Source organism: Lepidochelys kempii, chromosome 21 (genome assembly GCF_965140285.1).
Source record: "Lepidochelys kempii isolate rLepKem1 chromosome 21, rLepKem1.hap1, whole genome shotgun sequence".
NCBI classification, from domain to species: Eukaryota; Metazoa; Chordata; order Testudines; family Cheloniidae; genus Lepidochelys; species Lepidochelys kempii.
The window spans coordinates 16,800,735-16,819,908 of record NC_136400.1 but is presented as its reverse complement, the minus strand read 5'-3'; the positions used below and the strand labels follow the sequence as shown (position 1 = coordinate 16,819,908).

The following is a 19,174-nucleotide window of genomic DNA, read 5'->3' as shown; positions in this document are numbered from 1 at the left end:
TTTCAAAGGAACCCAGCACGGGGGGAGGAGAAACAAAGTCACAGAATCACCCAAGGTCATTAGCTGTGCTGGGAGTAGAACCCCCAAGTCTCCTAGTCTAGTCCCTGACCCACTAGACCACGCAGGCGCCCCTCAAGCAGCAAGGGGTAGAACCCAGGAGCCCTGACTCCCAGGCCTCTGCTCTAACTGCTACGCCCTACTTCTGGAGCATCCGCTTAGCCCTCGCGCACAGCTCTGCCCGCAGCAGCCCTGCGCTTCTCGGTGCAGTTCCTTTTCTGGGCAGAACCCTTCACCAACTGACTCATTCAGGGGCTTGGGGGGAGGGCAGGTTTATGAAAGGAAATGCCACCCTGTGGCACAAATCGGACCTGCCCCACACCGACCGGCACGAGCCACGTGACCCAAACACCTGGGAAGGGGAAACTGTAGCGTAAGAGCAGTGGAAATGTTGCTGTTGTTACCGTTAGTGACAGGAACGCAGAAGAGAGAAAAAACAAAACGTGTGAAAACAGCCGGTTCCCGCCGTTGTGCCTGGCGTGCAGCTCGCGAGAGAGACCCCCCTGGAGAGGCGGGAGCCGTGGCACAGCTAGGAGTGGACATGTCACGGAGCCCTGACTCCCGGTGGATGGGCAATGGCCAGTGGAGAGGGGCGACTCCCACAGCCATATGGACAGGGCTGAGCTTGGGCAGGGCCCGGGCAGTACCTGGCTGGGGGTGAAGCTGTCAGGGCTGGGAGAAGTTTGTGACACTGGGCATTCACACAAGCTCAGCGCTGGGCAGGCCTGGGGGTGCCCCTGGATGGGAGACCCCTGTTTGAACCCCTCCTCATCAGGCAGCAAGGGCAGTTGGACTGGGGTCTCCCATCCCTTGGGGAGTTCCCTCAGCTCTGATATGGGAGTCACCACCCCCCTGGTGCGGCTTTGGGTGTGCGCTGTGAATCCAACCCAGTGGCGCCCAGCGGCAAGCAAGGCAGGAGAGCATCTGGCCTCGCCTGGGGTGAGGCTTGAGCTAGGGCGTAGGTGTAAATAGGTGTTTGGGCACCTGCCGGAGGCAGAAATGCAGCTACCTAGGGGACTTTTATAGCTAACATGGAGGCAGCTGCAGAGCCAGGCAGCAGCTGAGCGGGGGGGTTGAGAATCTCGGCACCTGAAGTGGGAGTTGGTGCCCAAAGTCCTTTTGTGGTTCTGGGCCTTGGGCTTTTTCTAGGGCCTTCAGGGGCCAGATTTTCCGAAAGTGAGGAGCCCCACCCTCTGAAAAACCAGGCCCCTTCCAGGCAGGGTGTCCTAATGGATAGAGCACTGGACTGGGACTCAGAACATATGGACTCTGTTACTGACTCTGCTGCTGGGTAAGTCCTGTTACTGTTCCATGCCTCAGTTTCCCCATCTGTAAAACAATACTGACCTCCTTTGTAAAGCACCATGAGGTGACAGATGACAAGCACTAGCTACCAGCAGGGGATTAGTACTGTCTGCAGCTGAACACCCACAGCCACTAGCCACTGCTGAAAGCATAGGCCCCGCTGTGTGAACGGGAAGGGGGCAGGCGTTTGATTTGTCATTCCCTCTCCTCCCTCGGGCCATGACACAGATGCTTAGGTGATGTCACTGGGTTTCACCACTTCACATCTTAGACCCGAGAGGAACACGTGGCTTCCCATGAAAGGGTTAATCTGTAAACACCAGCTCTCAGCTACTGCTAGTCTAGCACCCGGCTCTCTGGATCAGCCTCAGCCAGGGACAGCACATGCTGCTGAGCTAGTGAGTTCCCACCCACTACCCCTGCGGTGGGAGGAGATTTACTGAGAACTGGTCCCTCCTACTTATGGACCCTTGCAGCCCGGACACATCCCAGCTGCTGGAGACGCGCTCGGGTCCCACCTTTGCCAAACCGGCCCTGTGATCAGCCAGCTGGTGTCACGTTGCCTCGTGCAATGGGCGTTTGCACAGCCCAGGGCTGGGGAGCTGTAAGGCAACAAGTAGCAGCGTCCTCTGCTGTCTGGGCCGATGGTCTCCTGGGTGCCAGGCTCCGTGTTGGATTGGGTTCTTTGAAGGTCCCAGAAGAAGGGACGCAGGAGAATAGTGTCATGAGCTGGCTGGTGTCTTTGTCAACACTGTCCTCTGGTGGTCACAGTCTGAATGGCCCAACTGTGTGTCATAGGCACGCTGGACTAGATCCACAAAGGGGACTTGGGCTCCAAGGTGCAATGCCTGGGCTGTCCGGCCGCCCAGGGGAATCACAGCCCCAAGCTCGGCATCTAGTCACAGGGAGAGTCGGGCACCCAAGAACGGGAGCCACAGACACCAGCCCACTGAGCTGCATGAGCAAGGCAATCGGAGACACCAAGGTGAAGGGTGCGGCCTAAGCCCGACCCTCAGGATCCTCAGCCCATAACCCTCCCCTGAGCCAGGTCAACCCCTTCCAGGTCAGCTGGGCTGGGAGAGACCTAGCTTCACACCCTGCTCCAAATCCAGCTGAGAGGGCTTGGACCAGGATCACCCCGTTCCAGGCGAAGGCTCCCACCAGTAGGCTGTGGGGCAGAGGGGCGGGGGCTCCTGCCGGCTGTGTTTTGGGTGGGGCCTGATCCAGTAGGCAAGCCCCTGCTCGCTCCTTCACCCAGCTGTAGCACTCAGCACTGTACGTATATGCGCACACAGGTAATCCAGTGCAGGGACAGTGACCTGAAGTTGCTCCACGGGATTCTCCAGTGCAGCCAGGCAGAGGGGGCTGTCCCAGACTTTCCAGGTCCCAGAAAGAACTACTCCATCTGGACAGAGGGGAAGCATTGCGTGCTGGGCCCCAGAGACTTATGCAGCTCCGTCTGCATGTGAAAGATGAAGATAGGCTGCAGCCTGCCCTGTGTGATGTGCTCAGGCCACAAGGAGGTTTGGGCCATCAGCTCTCCAAGTCGTGGTGACATTTGGCTCTCTGCTGTGCGGGTCACAGCTGAATGTGCACCATAGGAACACCTGTCCAAGAAGGCTGGGAGTTAGCCTCGCTGGTGTCAGCCAGGGGCTTGGATTGCAGGTTTAGCTGGTCGAAGCCCGATGATCAGAGGTGCTGAGCGCCTGTGACTCGCCCTGATTTCTGCAAGGGGAGCTCTAGTGCATCTGGAAACCACACTGCAAATAGCCTGGGCTGAGCCAGCCCCAGCCCCTGTGTCACTGCTTGGAGACTGACAGGTGCTTCCCTGCTGAGAGAAGCATCTCCACAAAGCATGGCAGGCGCCCATGGGACCTGGAGCATGAGAGCTCGGTGTGAGACAGCCGTGTACTGTGTGTTTCTCCTGGTCCTATGCTACAGCACAGTGACTGAGCTCTGCTCGGCATGCCGCAAATTCACAAACAGGAGATTTATTGCCTCTGTCCCCACCTAGAGCTACAAATTACATCTATTCCTCGCTTGGTGTCCCTGATTTCCTCTGTGCGTCAGCTACGGAAAGCAATGGGAGGTGGAGAACTGTTCACAGGACTTCCTTCCCGAGCTGTAGCTCACGAAAGCTTATGCTCAAATAAATTTGTTAGTCTCTAAGGTGCCACAAGTCCTCCTGTTCTTTCTGTGGATACAGACTAACACAGCTGCTACTCTGAAACCTGTCATTCCTGTGGGGAGCATCCAAACTTTGCTCAACCAAGGGCCATGATGGCCATTTGCTGGGAGTGGCACTGAATAGAGATGCAAATTGGAGCCAGCCTTGTGTATTAATAGGGGCAGATGGCTCGCGGAGACTGGAGCGCCCCCATGCAGTGCTGGATCCGGATCCAAATGGAGCAGTCGATGCTGCATCGCCCCCCGGCTGGATGGGCAGCCCACACAGTCCCACCTTGCAGTGACTGTGCACAGCCTCTGCAGGGTGTCACAGCATATGGGAGGAGCACCACTGCGGGTTGTTACTGGGCAGCTGAACGTGGGACCCCAGCACTCAGAACATGAGCCGCTGCCGTTTGTGCTGCAGGAGCAGAGTGGCATCGGATTCACGTCCTCTGTAGACCAGCCACGAGGGGCAGCATCGCTGCTGTGGTGTATTGAGGACTGTGCTGGAGTTGCAAGCGAATCACTTTCAGAGCGGGGGAGGGTTCCTGGTCCTGTTTGCAGGCTTGCGGGCTCTGTAGGGCAGTGTGCAATCCAGGCCTAGCAGCTAGCGGTCAGTCTGCAGCCAGCCAGCCTAGAAGAAGGTGGGCTGAGTAGGGCCTTGTGCCTTAGGGAGCAGCCTGCTTTGTCTCTCTCTGTGTTTGGGTTCTGTGAGCTATCGTTTGCAATTCCAGGGCACCAGCTCTTGTTACGTTGTAACCTTCCAGTCACAGCATTTATGTTTTTACCTAACTTCTGCATGTGTGAATGTAACACTCCTCTCCTTGCAAAGCTCCAGCCCTGGGGGAAAACTCCTTCTGATTGGCTGCAACCCCCAATGTCCCGTCTCCATGGAAAGAGCAGCCAATCAGGGCGGCTGCAGGAAGCAGGCAGCGCTCTAACCCCATCCCAGGAGCTGACATCATTTTCATGGGAGGTGAAAGAGCGAGCTCAGCCACTCAGCGCAGCCCTGCTCCCCCTCCCCTCCTCTGAGCAATGGGTCAGTCTGCTCCCTGCTCCCCTTCCACAAGCAATGGGACAGTCTGTGCCCCCTCCCTGCAACACTTGGCAGGGGAAGAAGCGGGGAGGGGAGCCTGCTGCAGGAGGAGCGGGTGGGGGAGGGGGACACAGAATGAATGAGTTGGGGGCAGGGAGGAGCTGGCGGCTCTGCCCCATCAGGCAGCAGTGAGAGCTGGGGTGGGGGACACATCCCCTTACGCTGTGCAAGAGGGAGCTGGTGACGCTTGTTGCCCCAACACCCAGCGGGCAGGGGGCAGTTCATTAATCCAAACACAGTGTTGTCTTTTTTAAAAAAATGCAAGATTCTGGGGCCAAGCTCATGATCGTTGGGGGGGGTCACATGGGGGCTGCCTGATCCTGTGTGCAGTGCCCCAGCGAGGCCCCTATGGCGTCTACATGCCCCAGCGAGGCCTGCTCCAGCGAGGCCCCTATGGCGTCTACATGCCCCTATGGCGTCTACATGCCCCAGCGAGGCCTGCTCCAGCGAGGCCCCTATGGCGTCTACACGCCCCAGCACGGCCTGCTCCAGCGAGGTCCCTATGGCGTCTACACGCCCCAGCACGGCATGCTCCAGCGAGGTCCCTATGGCGTCTACACGCCCCAGCACGGCATGCTCCAGCGAGGTCCCTATGGCGTCTACACGCCCCAGCACGGCCTGCTCCAGCACGGCCTGCTCCAGCACGGTCCCTATGGCGTCTACACGCCCCAGCACGGCCTGCTCCAGCACAGTCCCTATGGCGTCTACACGTCCCAGCATGGCCTGCTCCAGCGAGGTCCCTATGGAGGCTACATGTCCCAGCACACTCTGCTCCATCTTCCTTAAGTAGCCTGGCCGCAGTTCAAGCTTGCTCCTCCTCACAGCCAGGCCGGGGCTTGTCCCCATGGCAGAGAAAGCACTGCTGCCCTGTTAGCCCCTGGGCCGTGCTTGGGCTGGTCCAGCTAGGAGGGCTCAGGAATTAGTCCCTGGGCAAGTTTGCCAGACACCCAGCCTGGGCCCTTTGCCCCACTCTCCTCTCTGCAGCGCTGTCCCCTGGGCCCCTGCAGTCCTCATCCCCAGCACAGCGGCTGTGGAGTGACACTGGCCCCTCGAGGGCACATTTGAGACTGACTGTATGCCCAGGTGTTTCAGCTATTTGTGAGCCATGCCGCGGCTCTGCCTGTGCCGGGCTCCATAGACAAAGCTGCTCCGATCTCGAGCTGTGGGCTCCTTCCCCTGCTCCTCCCTACCGTCTGCTACATTTTAGTGAATGGGGTGCCCGGAAAGGAGCCAGCTCAACAGCCCTGGAGACCAAAGGCCTCTGACTACTCACCCCTAGGGCAGCCTTCGCAGCCCTGCCCAGCAGGGACCCCCTTGCCACAGCCCCCGGGGCCACTTGGCTGAGACTGCCAAGAGAAGGGCTGCTTGGTGTCGCTGCCGCTGGCTCTGTGATGTGTCCGGGGAAGAAAAGCAGGGATTCACATGCTGGGTCATTAGAGGAAGCGGTCTGGGAAGCCTGTACCTGTACCTCTGGGGCCAGAAGAAACCTGTGCAACATGGACACAGGGCAACAAAGAGATGCAGAATAAAACCACCAGCTGAGAAATGCTGTGCAGCAGGCAGTGACTCTGGAGCTGATGATGTAGATGCCCAAACCATCTGGATCGGGGTTGGCAAACTGACTTTGCACCATTCTGATGGGAAGCCTGGCACGTCTCCCTAGGCCAGTGACTTGGATTATGGCTGTGCAGGGGTGGCTGAAGTGGATGTCTTCAAAATATGATGGGGTGTTAGTTTGCTGTGGGACTGTTTATCAATGACACTTTTACTGTTACTGCTAGACTTCTGAAATGATTTTTTATTCTACAATATAATCAGCCTAGGTGAAGGTTTCCTATTGAACGTTTTATTAGGCATTTATGAATTTTATCATTTAAATTTCCCTTTCAAGCTGTTTGGGATGTTGCTAGCTAGAGATAAGAGTTTAAATAGATTTAGATAATCCTCATTAATTATTTTCTCTCTAAAACTGGGGTTAGAATAAATTAAACCATTTAAGCAGTGGTACAAACAGCTGCAGGAGGAGGAATCTTTCGTTTACAATGTCATGTTTTTCAAGCAATGCACTGAGTACTACTCACTGAGCGTGACTTGCATTACTCTTTTGTTTCAGGGTCCAGGTTAGACAGAAAGGGGTTATGCAATGTCTACAACTTCAGATTTCAGAGTAACAGCCGTGTTAGTCTGTATTCGCAAAAAGAAAAGGAGGACTTGTGGCACCTTAGAGACTAACCAATTTATTAGAGCATGAGCTTTCGTGAGCTCATCATCCATCATCCGTAGTTTTACGGGATGAGTTCATAATCAGGACCAGCAAATTCCAATAAGATTCCAGCTGAAAGATTGCTTGGTTCATTTATAAACAAATTCTCCCTTTCAATTTGTTCAGAACAAACTTTTCCATGACATAGTTCAATCATTAGAACCAGGCTGTGCTCCACCTGGCAGAACAGACACTGCTGGAGAGGTGCAGGATACAGCGCATGAGAAGGAAATTGCATCAGTGCAAAAACCTTTTACAGGAAACTGGTTACGCTGAGTGTTGATGGGTGGCACCACCTCACAGTGATCCAGTAATATCTGCTTGTGCGACAACAGAAGGTGCGGCTGTCTGTATTACAGAAAAAATGGATGCATCATGAACTGCCCATACAGCAGAATACTGAGACCAGTGGTTCTCAACCCATTTACCATTGTGTGCAGCCTATGCCGCTCTCTAAGCATTACATGGGCCACATCAGCACAATATATACACTACCTTTATGACCCGGAAGATGTCACATGGGCTGCAGCTGTGTGCTGATTGGGCCACAAGTGGCCCACGGGCTGAGAACCACAGACTTAGAAGAAGTAGCAGTAAAAGCTATAACAAACTATGAACACTCAAGTGTCAAGTGCATAGCTTTGTCAAAGACAATGTTGCAAACGTAGCAAAGATAAGAAACGTAGAAGATAAATGGAACTTGCAGTGCTCATTAGATGCCTCTTTTAGCCAAAGACTAAATACAAGTCCAGGAACAAAGGAAAATGTTGAAATTGCCAAATACTTCCATAACAAGCGCCTTGCTTTTGCGTCACTGAAAGGAGCAGGCAAATCCAAACTCATTCTCCTGAGAGCTGGACAACGGAATTCAGGGGGTGACTGTTTTGAGTTAGTTTGTAAGAACTGGCCTATTTTGATGATAATTTGTGAAGAAAATTATGACCAAATGAATGAAACTATCACAGACAAAGTAGCCACCATCAGACTAAAGAGAAATGTAGGTGTTGGGCCCAATATAATGAAACCTATTTCCACAGCCTTAGACAAACTGCCGAAAGATTGCTGCTATAGGGTGGATGCTGCCGAAATTTGGAAAAAACTTCAAGGGACATTGAAGAAATACCCACCAACACAGGTAAATTGCAGGCAGATGGATCACGCACTTACTCCACCTCATTTCCTTGCCAATATTCTCAACCCAAAGCACCAGAGTAGATGCTGCTGCTATGACATGGGCATATAATCAGCCATCAATCGTAGCAACCACAATAAATCTCAGGCTGGAGGTGAACCGTTCAAGCAGTATATGTTTGCTCATGTTTTAAAGAAAATCACACCACTGAACAGGTGGAAGTCACTAGCTCAGCACCTGAAACTGGAGTTTGTTGATGTGCTAAACCAGCTTTTCACAACAGTAGCTCTTGTGCAGGCACAGAAAGAATATTTTCTTCATTTGGACTAATTGACTCCAAGTTGAGAAATCAATTGAGACTTGAAAAGGCAGGAAAACTTGTCCCTCTTCCAGTCTATGAATAAAAATTAGGAGGGACAGCATGAGATCTACTTGATTTAAAAGTTTGAAGGCCAGCCTAAGTTACTTAGGAGACTTGTCTCATTTTCGGGAAATGAAGGTGAGTAGGAATGTAAGCTCCAGTCACTTTCATTTGGGCATATTTAAAAATTTTCCCAGGTTGACCTGAAATAATCAGTTTAATTCACTGATTACAGTTAATCCCTCTGTTCCTTTAATAAATCATTTAGTTGGAAATGTGAAACATGTTTGGATAAGAGAAATGTATGTAGGTTGATTTGTTTAATAAAAATAAATATCATTCTCTTTTGAGTGTTTAAATCCTAATTACCATCCTAATGCAGCTTGACAAATTGTAAGCAAAAGGTTAATTAGTAAATAAGCAATACCTCATTCACCACTTTCTAACATACTAAAAATGTACAATTAATAAGAATCTGAAAATATTAAGTTATGTAATTGCTTAACTAAATGTATATCGTTATAGTATACCCTCCTAGTTAGCAAAAAGATGTGCTAAGTCTAGTGTCAAGGCTCTATGTAGTTGTAAATCAACATGGTTTAATGGTTACATCAACCAATGAGAATACCCCTTTCTTCAGAAAATAACTGAAGGACAAATGCAAAAGACGATTAAAATCAATTATTTAAATTGAGACTTTCCACTTGGTGATTTAAATCAAGCCAGCCTTCTGCATAGCGATGGCTAGAACAACCCCTGAAATTCTGCAGTGGCTCGGAGGCTGCGTTACAGACAGAGGAATCATAGAATATCAGGGTTGGAAGAGACCTCAGGAGGTCATCTAGTCCAACCCCCTGCTCAAAGCAGGACCAATCCCCAACTAAATCATCCCAGCCAGGGCTTTCTCAAGCCTGACCTTAAAAAACCTCTAAGGAAGGAGATTCCACCACCTCCCTAGGTAACGCATTCCAGTGTTTCACCACCCTCCTAGTGAAAAAGTTTTTCCTAATATCCAACCTAAATCTCCCCTACTGCAACTTGAGACCATTACTCCTTGTTCTGTCATCTGCTACCACTGAGAACAGTCTAGAGCCATCCTCTTCGGAACCCCCTTTCAGGTAGTTGAAAGCAGCTATCAAATCCCCCCTCATTCTTCTCTTCCATAGACTAAACATCCCCAGTTCCTTCAGCCTCTCCTCATAACTCATGTGTTCCAGTCCCCTAATCATTTTTGTTGCCCTCCGCTGGATTCTCTCCAATTTTTCCACATCCTTCTTGTAGTGTGGGGCCCAAAACTGGACACAGTACTCCAGATGAGGCCTCACCAGTGTCGAATAAAGGGGAATGATTACGTCCCTCGATCTGCTGGCAATGCCCCTACTTATACATCCCAAAATGCCATTGGCCTTCTTGGCAACAAGGGCACACTGTTGACTCATATCCAGCTTCTCGTCCACTGTCACCCCAGGTCCTTTTCCGCAGAACTGCTGCCGAGCCATTTGGTCCCTAGACTGTAGCGGTGCATGGGATTCTTCTGTCCCAAGTGCAGGACTCTGCACTTGTCCTTGTTGAACCTCATCAGATTTCTTTTGGCCCAAACCTCCAATTTGTCTAGGGCCCTCTGTATCTGATCCCTACCCTACAGCGTATCTACCTCTCCTCCCAGTTTAGTGTCATCTGCAAACTTGCTGAGGGTGCAATCCACACCATCCTCCAGATCATTTATGAAGACATTGAACAAAACCGGCCCCAGGATCGACCCTTGGGGCACTTCACTTGATACCGGCTGCCAACTAGACATGGAGCCATTGATCACTACCCGTTGAGCCCCACAATCTAGCCAACTTTCTATCCACCTTATACTCCATTCATCCAGCCCATACTTCTTTAACTTGCTGGCAAGAATACTCTGGGAGACGGTGTCAAAAGCTTTGCTAAAGTCAAGGAACAATACGTCCACTGCTTTCCCTTCATCCACAGAACCAGTTACCTCGTCATAGAAGGCAATTAGATTAGTCAGGCATGACTTGCCCTTGGTGAATCCATGCTGACTGTTCCTGATCACTTTCCTCTTCTCTAAGTGCTTCAGAATTGATTCCTTGACGACCTGCTCCATGATTTTTCCAGGGACTGAGGTGAGGCTGACTGGCCTGTAGTTCCCAGGATCCTCCTCCTTCCCTTTTTTAAAGATGGGCACTACATTAGCCTTTTTCCAGTTGTCCGGGACTTCCCCAGATCGCCATGAGTTTTCAAAGATAATGGCCAATGGCTCTGCAATCACATCCGCCAACTCCTTTAGCACTCTTGGATGCAATGCATCCGGCCCCATAGACTTGTGCTCGTCCAGCTTTTCTAAATAGTCCCGAACCACTTTTCCTCACAGAGGGCTGGGCACCTCCTCCCCATGCTGTGCTGCCCAGTGCAGTAGTCTGGGAGCTGACTGGGAACTTGAGACCATTGCTCCTTGTTCTGTCATCTGCCACCACTGAGAACAGCCGAGCTCCTTCCTCTTTGGAACCCCCCTTCAGGTAGTTGAAGGCTGCTATCAAATCCCCCCTCACTCTTCTCTTCTGCAGACTAAATAAGCCAAGTTTCCTCAGACTCTCCTCATAAGTCATGTGCCCCAGCCCCCTGATCATTTTCGTTGCCCTCCGCTGGACTCTCTCCAATTTGTCCACACCCTTTCTATAGTAGGGGGCCCGAAACTGGAAGCAATAGAATCATAGAACTGGAAGAGGCCTCGAGATGTCATCTAGTCCAGTCCCCTGCACTCAAGGCAGGACTAAGTATTATCTAGACCATCCTGCTCTTAAAAATCCCCGATGTCTAACCTGCTCTTAAAAATCGCCAATGATGGAGATTCCACAACCTCCCTGGGCAATTTATTCCAGTACTTAACCACCCTGACAGTTAGGAAGTTTTTCCTGATGTCCAACCTAAACCGCCCTTGCTGCAATTTAAGCCCATTGCTTCTTGTCCTATCCTTAGAGGTTAAGAAGAACAATTTGTCTCCCTCCTCCTTGTAACAACCTTTTATGTACTTGAAAACTGTTATGTCCCCCCTCAGTCTTCTCTTCTCCAGACTAAACAAACCCAATGTTTTCAATCTTCCCTTATAGGTCATGTTTTCTAGACCTTTAATCTTTTTTGTTGCTCTTCTCTGGACTTTCTCCAAACCTTTCCTGAAATGTGGTGCCGAGAACTGGATACTCCAGTTGAGGCCTTATCAGCACGGAGTAGAGTAGAATAATTACTTCTCGTGTCTTGCTTACAATACTCCTGCTAATACCTCCCAGAATGAGATTTGCTTTTTTTGCAACAGTGTTACACTGTTGACTCATATTTAGCTTGTGGTCCACTATGATCCCCAGATCCCTTTCTGCAGTACTCCTTCCTAGGCAGTCATTTCTCATTTTGTATGTGTGTTACTGATTGTTCCTTCCTAAGTGGAGTACTTTGCATTTGTCCTTATTGAATTTCATCCTATTTACTTCAGTTCGTCCAGATCATTTTGAATTTTAATCCTATCCTCCAAAGCACTTGCAACCTCCCAGCTTGGAATCATCGACATCCAAGTGTACTCTCTATGCCATTATCTAAATCACTGATGAAGATATTAAACAGAACCACACCCAGAACCGATCCCTGAGGGACCCCACTCATTAGGCCCTTCCAGCATGACTGCAAACCACTGATAACTACTCTCTGGGAATGATTTTCCAACCAGTTATGCAAGCACCGCATAGTAGCTCCATTTAGGTTGTATTTCCCTAGTTTGTTTATGAGAAGGTCATGTGAGATAGTATCAAAAGCCTTACTAAAGTCAAGGTATACCACATCTACCGCTCCCGCCATCGACAAGGCTTGTTACCCTGTCAAAGAAAGCTATCACATTGGTTTGACATGATTTGTTCTTGACAAATCCATGCTGACTGTTACTTATCACCTCATTCTCCTCAAAGTGTTTGCAAATTGATTTCTTAATTATTTGCTCCATTATCTTTCCGGATACAGAAGTTAAACTGACTGGTCTGTAATTCCCAGGGTTGTCCTTATTTCCCTTTTTATAGCTGGGCACTGTATTCCCCCTTTTCTAGTCTTCTGGAATGTCTCCAGATGTCTCCAATACTCCAGATGTGGCCTCACCAGTGCTGAATAGCTTCCTGGCAACAAGGGCACACTGTTGACTCATATCCAGCTTCTTGTCCACTGTAATCCTCAGGTCCTTTTCTACAGAACTGCTGCTTAGCGGTCCCTGATCTGTAGCAGTGCATGGGATTCTTCCTTCCCAAGTGCAGGACTCTGCACTTGTCTTTGTTGAACCTCATTAGATTTCTTTTGTCCCAATCCTCCAATTTGTCTAAGTCACTCTGGACCCTATCCCTACCCTCCAACATATCTACCTCTCCCCCAGTTTAGTGTCATCTGTGACCTTGCTGAAGGTGCAATCCATCCCATCACCCAGATCATTAATGAAGATGTTGAACAAAAACCGATCCCAGAACCAACCCTTGAGGCACTCCGCTTGATACCAGCTGCCAACGAGACATCGGGTCGTTCAAGGAGTCACATACATTTGCAGGGTACCACAGGTGAGTGGAGAAATTTCTTCTGAGCAACCAGTTCCCTACAGGAGTCACCTTTGCACACCCAGTGAAACCAGACACCCCTCTACCTAGTTAGCATTTCCAGGGCCAGAGATCATAGCAGCAGTGAACTTGCCTCAGCCTACTCCAGCTAGTGTAAGAGCAGTCCCCTTGAAACAAACCAGTCATTGTTTGCTTACCTGCCTCTCTTCAGGAGACTGCTGTCCCCCCAGCAGAGAAGCTCTTCAATCAGAGGCCCTGGAAGCTATTAAGTTTTGCCAGCAGATAAGCACACAGCAGGAGATGCTTTCAGTGACATTTGAGGCAGATCCTGAAAGCCTTATTTCAGCGGGAATGTTCTTCCACTTTAAAAGAAGTTGTATTAAAGCAATGGAGTTGCAGGTCCATTGACGCTGTTGACTCCTGCTTCACATCAGCAACCATGTTCTCTACAGAATGCATTTCAGACCTTTATTTTAAGAAAATCCATGTATTACAAAGAGTATACAAGAGCACACTGGTCTCACAAGCATGCACACACCTGTCTTCCTGCAACAAGGAGCTGTAAGGGGGGACTGAATTAGATTTCACAGAAACTCAATTCTCTGAGAGAGGGGGATTCAGTATCCCCATCCTAGAGGCCATGGAAGAGTCTGCACTTCTCCAGGAACCTGTAGATTCTCCTTACAAGTTAATTCTAAAAGTGAATGACATTTAAGGTAGCCCCACCTGCTGTAGTAGACTCTTGGGAGCTGGGGAAAAAGTTCCCACTGCCTGTTCTCCTAGTCCAGTTTGGCACATTAATCATGTTCCACTGTACTCTTGATTCAAATGATCCTATAGATTAACATGGCCTTTTGGTTGCCTTGTGGAAAAATAAGAAAGTCACTGATTGCCCAGCTCACAGAGCACGTTAAAGGGGATGCCATCAAGCTGGCTAGGCCCAACGTTTACCAATAAATGTCAGACTCTCCTGATTAGAATCTTCCTTAACTCGACATGCCAACTTCCTCACCCTCAAAGGAGAGGGTGCTGCAACCCTGTTATTGCTCCTTTGCAAGAGCCATCCTGCACACTGGATTGCCGTGCAGTTGTGAGCATGCATGGCGTGCCAGCCATGTGCTCTGTGGGGCCTTTGCATGAGACAGTTCCCAGAACAGACAGCAGAGGGGTGGCATGGTGGTTACTTGCACCCTGGGCATACCAACCGAAACAGGGCTCAGCAGGGGTGATTTCAGGCCACGAGGTTTTGACAAGAGACCCTTTCCCCAGCATGGCAGGAGGCAGCTAAGGGAAACAGCACTGCTAGCACTCTCGAAAAGAATCCGGTTCACTTTAGTTCCTGGGCAAACTAATTGTAGATATTTTTAAATCCACTTTACTTAAAAAAAAAAAAAAAAAAAAAAAAGAACAAAAGCTCTGCCTCAAATAGATTGTAAAGTAGGTAAACGTTGGGCCTAAGCCACTGGCTTGCATTCCCTGGAATGACAGGACAATCCCATGGGGGATAAAGGATTTAACACATGGGAGTGGCCAACACATTAACTGCAGAGAACTCTGGTCTAACCCGATGGGTAAGCCTTCAGAATCTTCACATCATCGACTGGGCGATCTTGGGCATTTGTCTCCACCATGCCCACTCTGTTCACCATCCCGATCCCCTGGCAAACACGGCCAAAGATAGTGTGCTTCCCATCGAGCCACTGGGTTGGTGCCAAGGTTATAAAGAACTGACTGCCATTTGTGTCTGGGCCGGCGTTAGCCATGGCAAGGATTCCTGCACCTTTGAAAGAAAGGGTACGAGTTAGTAACCTGCCCTTAGACTGATGATCTGAAGCCAGTTTCAGTTAAAAACCAAACCAAACCCAAAAAACAGATCAGTCTCTTCCTAAGCCAATTACTTCTGGTAGCAACTAAGGATCCAGTCATATGGCTTAATTACCAGAATCAAACATGAATTTAAATACAGCAAAAAGCTTCTTACAGTTACTCTCTACTCCTGTTAAACATCCTTTGTGTGCTCAGCTAGGGTAATTTTGATTAAGTGAGACTCCCATACTGTGATTTGTTTCCATACGGACTCCAGTGCATTGTAACTCCTGTATAAACAACAGAAGGGGGCCCAAGAGCCCTCGCATTTGAGGTCTTTAAGAGCTGAATTATAATATAAGAACAGTTTAGCTGTGCTACACAGGAAGCCTATCGCCACACTGCACTCCCAGCCGAATTCGGAACATTGTGTTTGTAACAACCCAGCCAACCTTTACCTTAATTCACAGAAATAATTTTAAGGAGGCAAACATATCATTCAGCCCTCGGGATCTGTGATTTAGCACAAGGAGCTCTGCTGATGTTAGACCACTGATTAACTATTCTTGGGAAGAGACTACTTAGCTGAAAACAGGACAGCTGCAGCATTAACTCTGCAGGCTTAGGGGTCATAGCTCCTTGATTCCATTCGTTTAAAGAGGAGAGGCTACCATGTTACTGTTTATTTGTCCACATGGCGACCCTAGTTAGTTGTTACTTTTTCATTTCCTGCCAACAGTCTCTTTAATGCTTCATTTGTCATTAAGAGCTACCAACCCTGCAGCCCTCACTCTACCCAGACTCCCAATGACTTCTGCATAAGGACAGTGGGACTGAGCCCTAAATTGGTGCTATGCCCAACCTGCAAGGTTAACAAAACAAAAACACCCACACAAGTCCATCAAATGGCACTTACCTGTAAATTTTAGTTCTGGATGAAGTTCATCTTCAAACTGCTTCCCATAGATGGATGCACCCCCTCTGCCTGCCCAGCAGAGAAAAGCAGATATGTCAGTTCGGAAAGCCATGGTACCCATTCAGGACTACTCTCACCGTCATACAAGTGCCAGCCAACAGTCTAAGAAATGGGCTTTGATCAATTCTATTGCCGACGTGTGATGCTCAGCAATAAAGACTAGGGAGACAGACATGCATAAATTATCAGCCAGCACAGGAACAGTGGGGTGGCCAATGACTAAGAACATACGAACAGCCAGACTGGATGAGACCAATGGGCCATCTAGCCCAGTATCCTGTCTTCCAACAGTGGCTGGTGCCAGATGCTTCAGAGGGAATGAACAGAACAGGGCAATTATCAAGTGATCCATCCCATCATCCAGTCCCCGTGTCTCGCAGTCAGAGGTTTAGAGATAACAAGAGCCCATCTTGGCTAATAGCCATTGAAGAACCTGTTCTCCATGAACTGATCTAATTCTTTTTTGAATCCTGTTATACTTTTGGCCTTCACAACATCCCCTGGCAACAAGTTCCACAGGCTGACTGTGCGTTGTGTGAAGGACTACTTCCTTTTGTTTGTGTTGAAATTAACAGGCAGCAGGTTTATCAGGTGACCCCTGGTTCTTATGTCATGTGAAGGGGTAAACAACACGCCCCGGTCACTCTCTCCACCCCCGTCGTGATGGTGCAGACCTTGATCACAGGCCCCGCGTCATCTCTTCTCCACGCTGAACAGTCCCAGTCTTTTTAATCTCTCCTCACACAGAAGCTGTTCCGTGCCCCTCATCGTTTCTGTTGCCTTTCTAATGTATCTTTTTTAAGATGGGGCGACCAGAGCTGCATTGCACTGTTCAAGGACTGGGTGTACCATGGATTTATATTGTGGCATTCTGATATTTACTGTCTCAATAAGAACAGAGTAGTACTCATGTTGTAGGAACCTGCAAGTCTAGAAACTGGGACCACTGTGGTTAGGGGCCGCTGCCGCTTTCACATTGCCACTGGGCACTTACGCTGCTTCCAGGTAACGTATCGAATAAGGCTCCGATGGCCATAGAATCGAAGCATCTCACAATCTGTAATATATTTAACCTCACACCCTCCGGGAGGTAGGGCTGTACTATTAGTTAAATTTTACAGATGGGGAACTGAGACCCAGAACAACTAAGGCTATATCTACGCTGATGGTAGCATGTGGAGCAGGGGTAGGCAACCTATGGCACACGTGCCAAAGAGAGCACGCAAGCTGATTTTCAGTGGCACTCACACTCCCTGGGTCCTGACCACCAGTCCCAGGGGCTCCACTGTTGGCCTGAGGTACCAGCTGCCGGCCCTCTGCCAGCCAGAGTTCCGTCCACCAGCCCCGCTCAGCCTGCTGCCAGCCGGGGTTGGGTCTGCCGGCCCCCTCAGCCCACAGCTGGGCCCAGGTCCAGGGGCTCTGCTGCTGGCCTGGAGTACCGGCCGCCAGCCCCCTGCCAGCTGGGGTTCCGGCCACCGGCCCCACTCAGCCCACCGCCAGCCCCGGGTCCCGGCCACCGGCCCCACTCAGCCCACCGCCAGCCCCGGGTCCCGGCCACCGGCCCCACTCAGCCCACCGCCAGCCCCGGGTCCCGGCCACCGGCCCCACTCAGCCCACCGCCAGCCCCGGGTCCCGGCCACCGGCCCCACTCAGCCCACCGCCAGCCCCGGGTCCCGGCCACCGGCCCCACTCAGCCCACCGCCAGCCCCGGGTCCCGGCCACCGGCCCCACTCAGCCCACCGCCAGCCCCGGGTCCCGGCCACCGGTCTGGGGGGCTCTGCTGCTGGCCTGGGGTCCCAGCCACCGGCCCTGCTCAGCCTGTTGACGACGCCGGGTCCCGGCCGCCAGCCCAGGGCTCTGCTTCCGGCCCCCGGTGTGGCCCTCTGGCCCCAGCCTGGGGCAGTGAAGGGTGCAGACAGGGCCAAGAGTGGGAGCAGCTCAGCATGGATTGCATGGATTCTTATTACTGGCACGCAAAACCTTAAATTAGAGTGAATAAATGAAGACTTGGCACACCACTTCTGAAAGGTTGCAGACCCCTGGTGTAGAGTATAGGCATGACACATCGAGTTGCACACTACACTGAAAGGCTCTGGCAGCAGGGAAAGGCTCCAGCAGCTCCCCCCTGCCAGAGCCTTTTCCCCACTGCCTCCCCCCAACAAACCCTTTTCTCCGCTGCTGGAATCTTTCACTGCAATGGGGAAAGACTCTGGCAGTGGGAGGCAGCAGCAGGACACGACAGGGCTGAAAATACCAGTGTCGAGGTGGGAGGCCCTGCTTGGGGGTTTAGACAGCATGTAGGGTTTATGCCCTGGGGCTTCAGGCACGTCAGACACTCTACTCTACTTGCCTAAGCTGTGCCTCACCATCTACGCTACTGTTTATACCCAGGCTAGCTGGACGTACTGTATCTGTACTCTACATGTAGCCTTAAGTGTAGGCTGACAACCTAAGTGACTTGGTTGGGGTCATACAAGAAATCTTTCTGGGCGCAGGGAATTGAACCTGGGTTTCCCCAAGTCTCATATTAGTGTCCTGAACACTGGGCCATCCTTCCTCTTTGCTTTCCACCTCGTTCAGCCCTCTGGCCTCCCCGGGATGGACAGCCCTGGGGGCCACAGGCGAGGGCACAGGCGGGAGCGGGAAGTGTCACCACCCGCGAGGATTACACCCAGGCTTCCTTGAGGTCTGCTCGCGCCCCCTCACAAGGAGGTTTCGCTCCCCCAGACACACGCGCGCCCTGCGCCCGTGAAGCGCCGACGGGGCTCCCAGTGGGTACCCAGCCCAGCCGTTTCCCTGGGGGCCTTACCTGTCCCGGTGGGATCGCCCCCTTGGATCATGAAGTCTTTAATGATCCTGTGGAACTTTGTGCCGTTGTAATAACCGCGCCTGGCTAATTCCGCGAAGTTCTTACAGGTCCTGGGCGCGTGTTTCCAGTAGAGCTCCAGCGCCAGGGTGCCCATGCTGCGGGAGGGAGGGAGACCGACAGGGCTCAGGGGCTGCCCAGCGCCGGGAGCGGCGACCCGACCCACCGGCCGCCCTCAGAGCCCGGGGACTCGCCCCGGCCCCGGCCCCGCCGCCGGGCTCCGGGGGGGCTCCCCACGCGGGACACCCCGCAGCTGCCCCCGCCAGAGGCCGGCGGGGACGGGCACGGGCCCTGCTCTGACCCCGGACGCGGCCCCCTCCGGCGGCCAGCCTGCGAGGCGCCGCGCGGGGCCCGGGACCCGCCCGCTGGGCCGAGCGGAGAGACCCGGGCGCCCCGCGCCGCGCCGGGAGAACGGGGGCTCCCCATCGGCCTCTTACGTGGTCTCCATGGAGACGGCGGGCGGCTGCCAGGAGTCGGGGGGCACCGCGGCCATGCTGCTCCCACGCCGGAAACACTCCGCCTGGGGGAACAGCAGCGTGTTACGCACTTCCTGT

The 19,174-nt window shown here is 51.7% G+C and overlaps 1 protein-coding gene across 1 annotated transcript; it reads right to left on the bottom strand.

The window, feature by feature from the left end:
* Positions 1 to 13,426: 13,426 nt before the first annotated feature.
* On the bottom strand, positions 13,427 to 19,166 carry PPIL1 (peptidylprolyl isomerase like 1). Its single transcript, XM_073320471.2, has 4 exons — positions 19,058 to 19,166; positions 18,564 to 18,718; positions 15,695 to 15,763; positions 13,427 to 14,752 (listed from the first exon to the last, which is right to left on the bottom strand). The coding sequence occupies exons 1-4, from the start codon at positions 19,111 to 19,113 to the stop codon at positions 14,532 to 14,534; spliced, it is 501 nt and encodes a 166-aa protein (XP_073176572.1). The 5' UTR covers positions 19,114 to 19,166; the 3' UTR covers positions 13,427 to 14,531.
* Between the last annotated feature and the right edge of the window lie 8 nt (positions 19,167 to 19,174).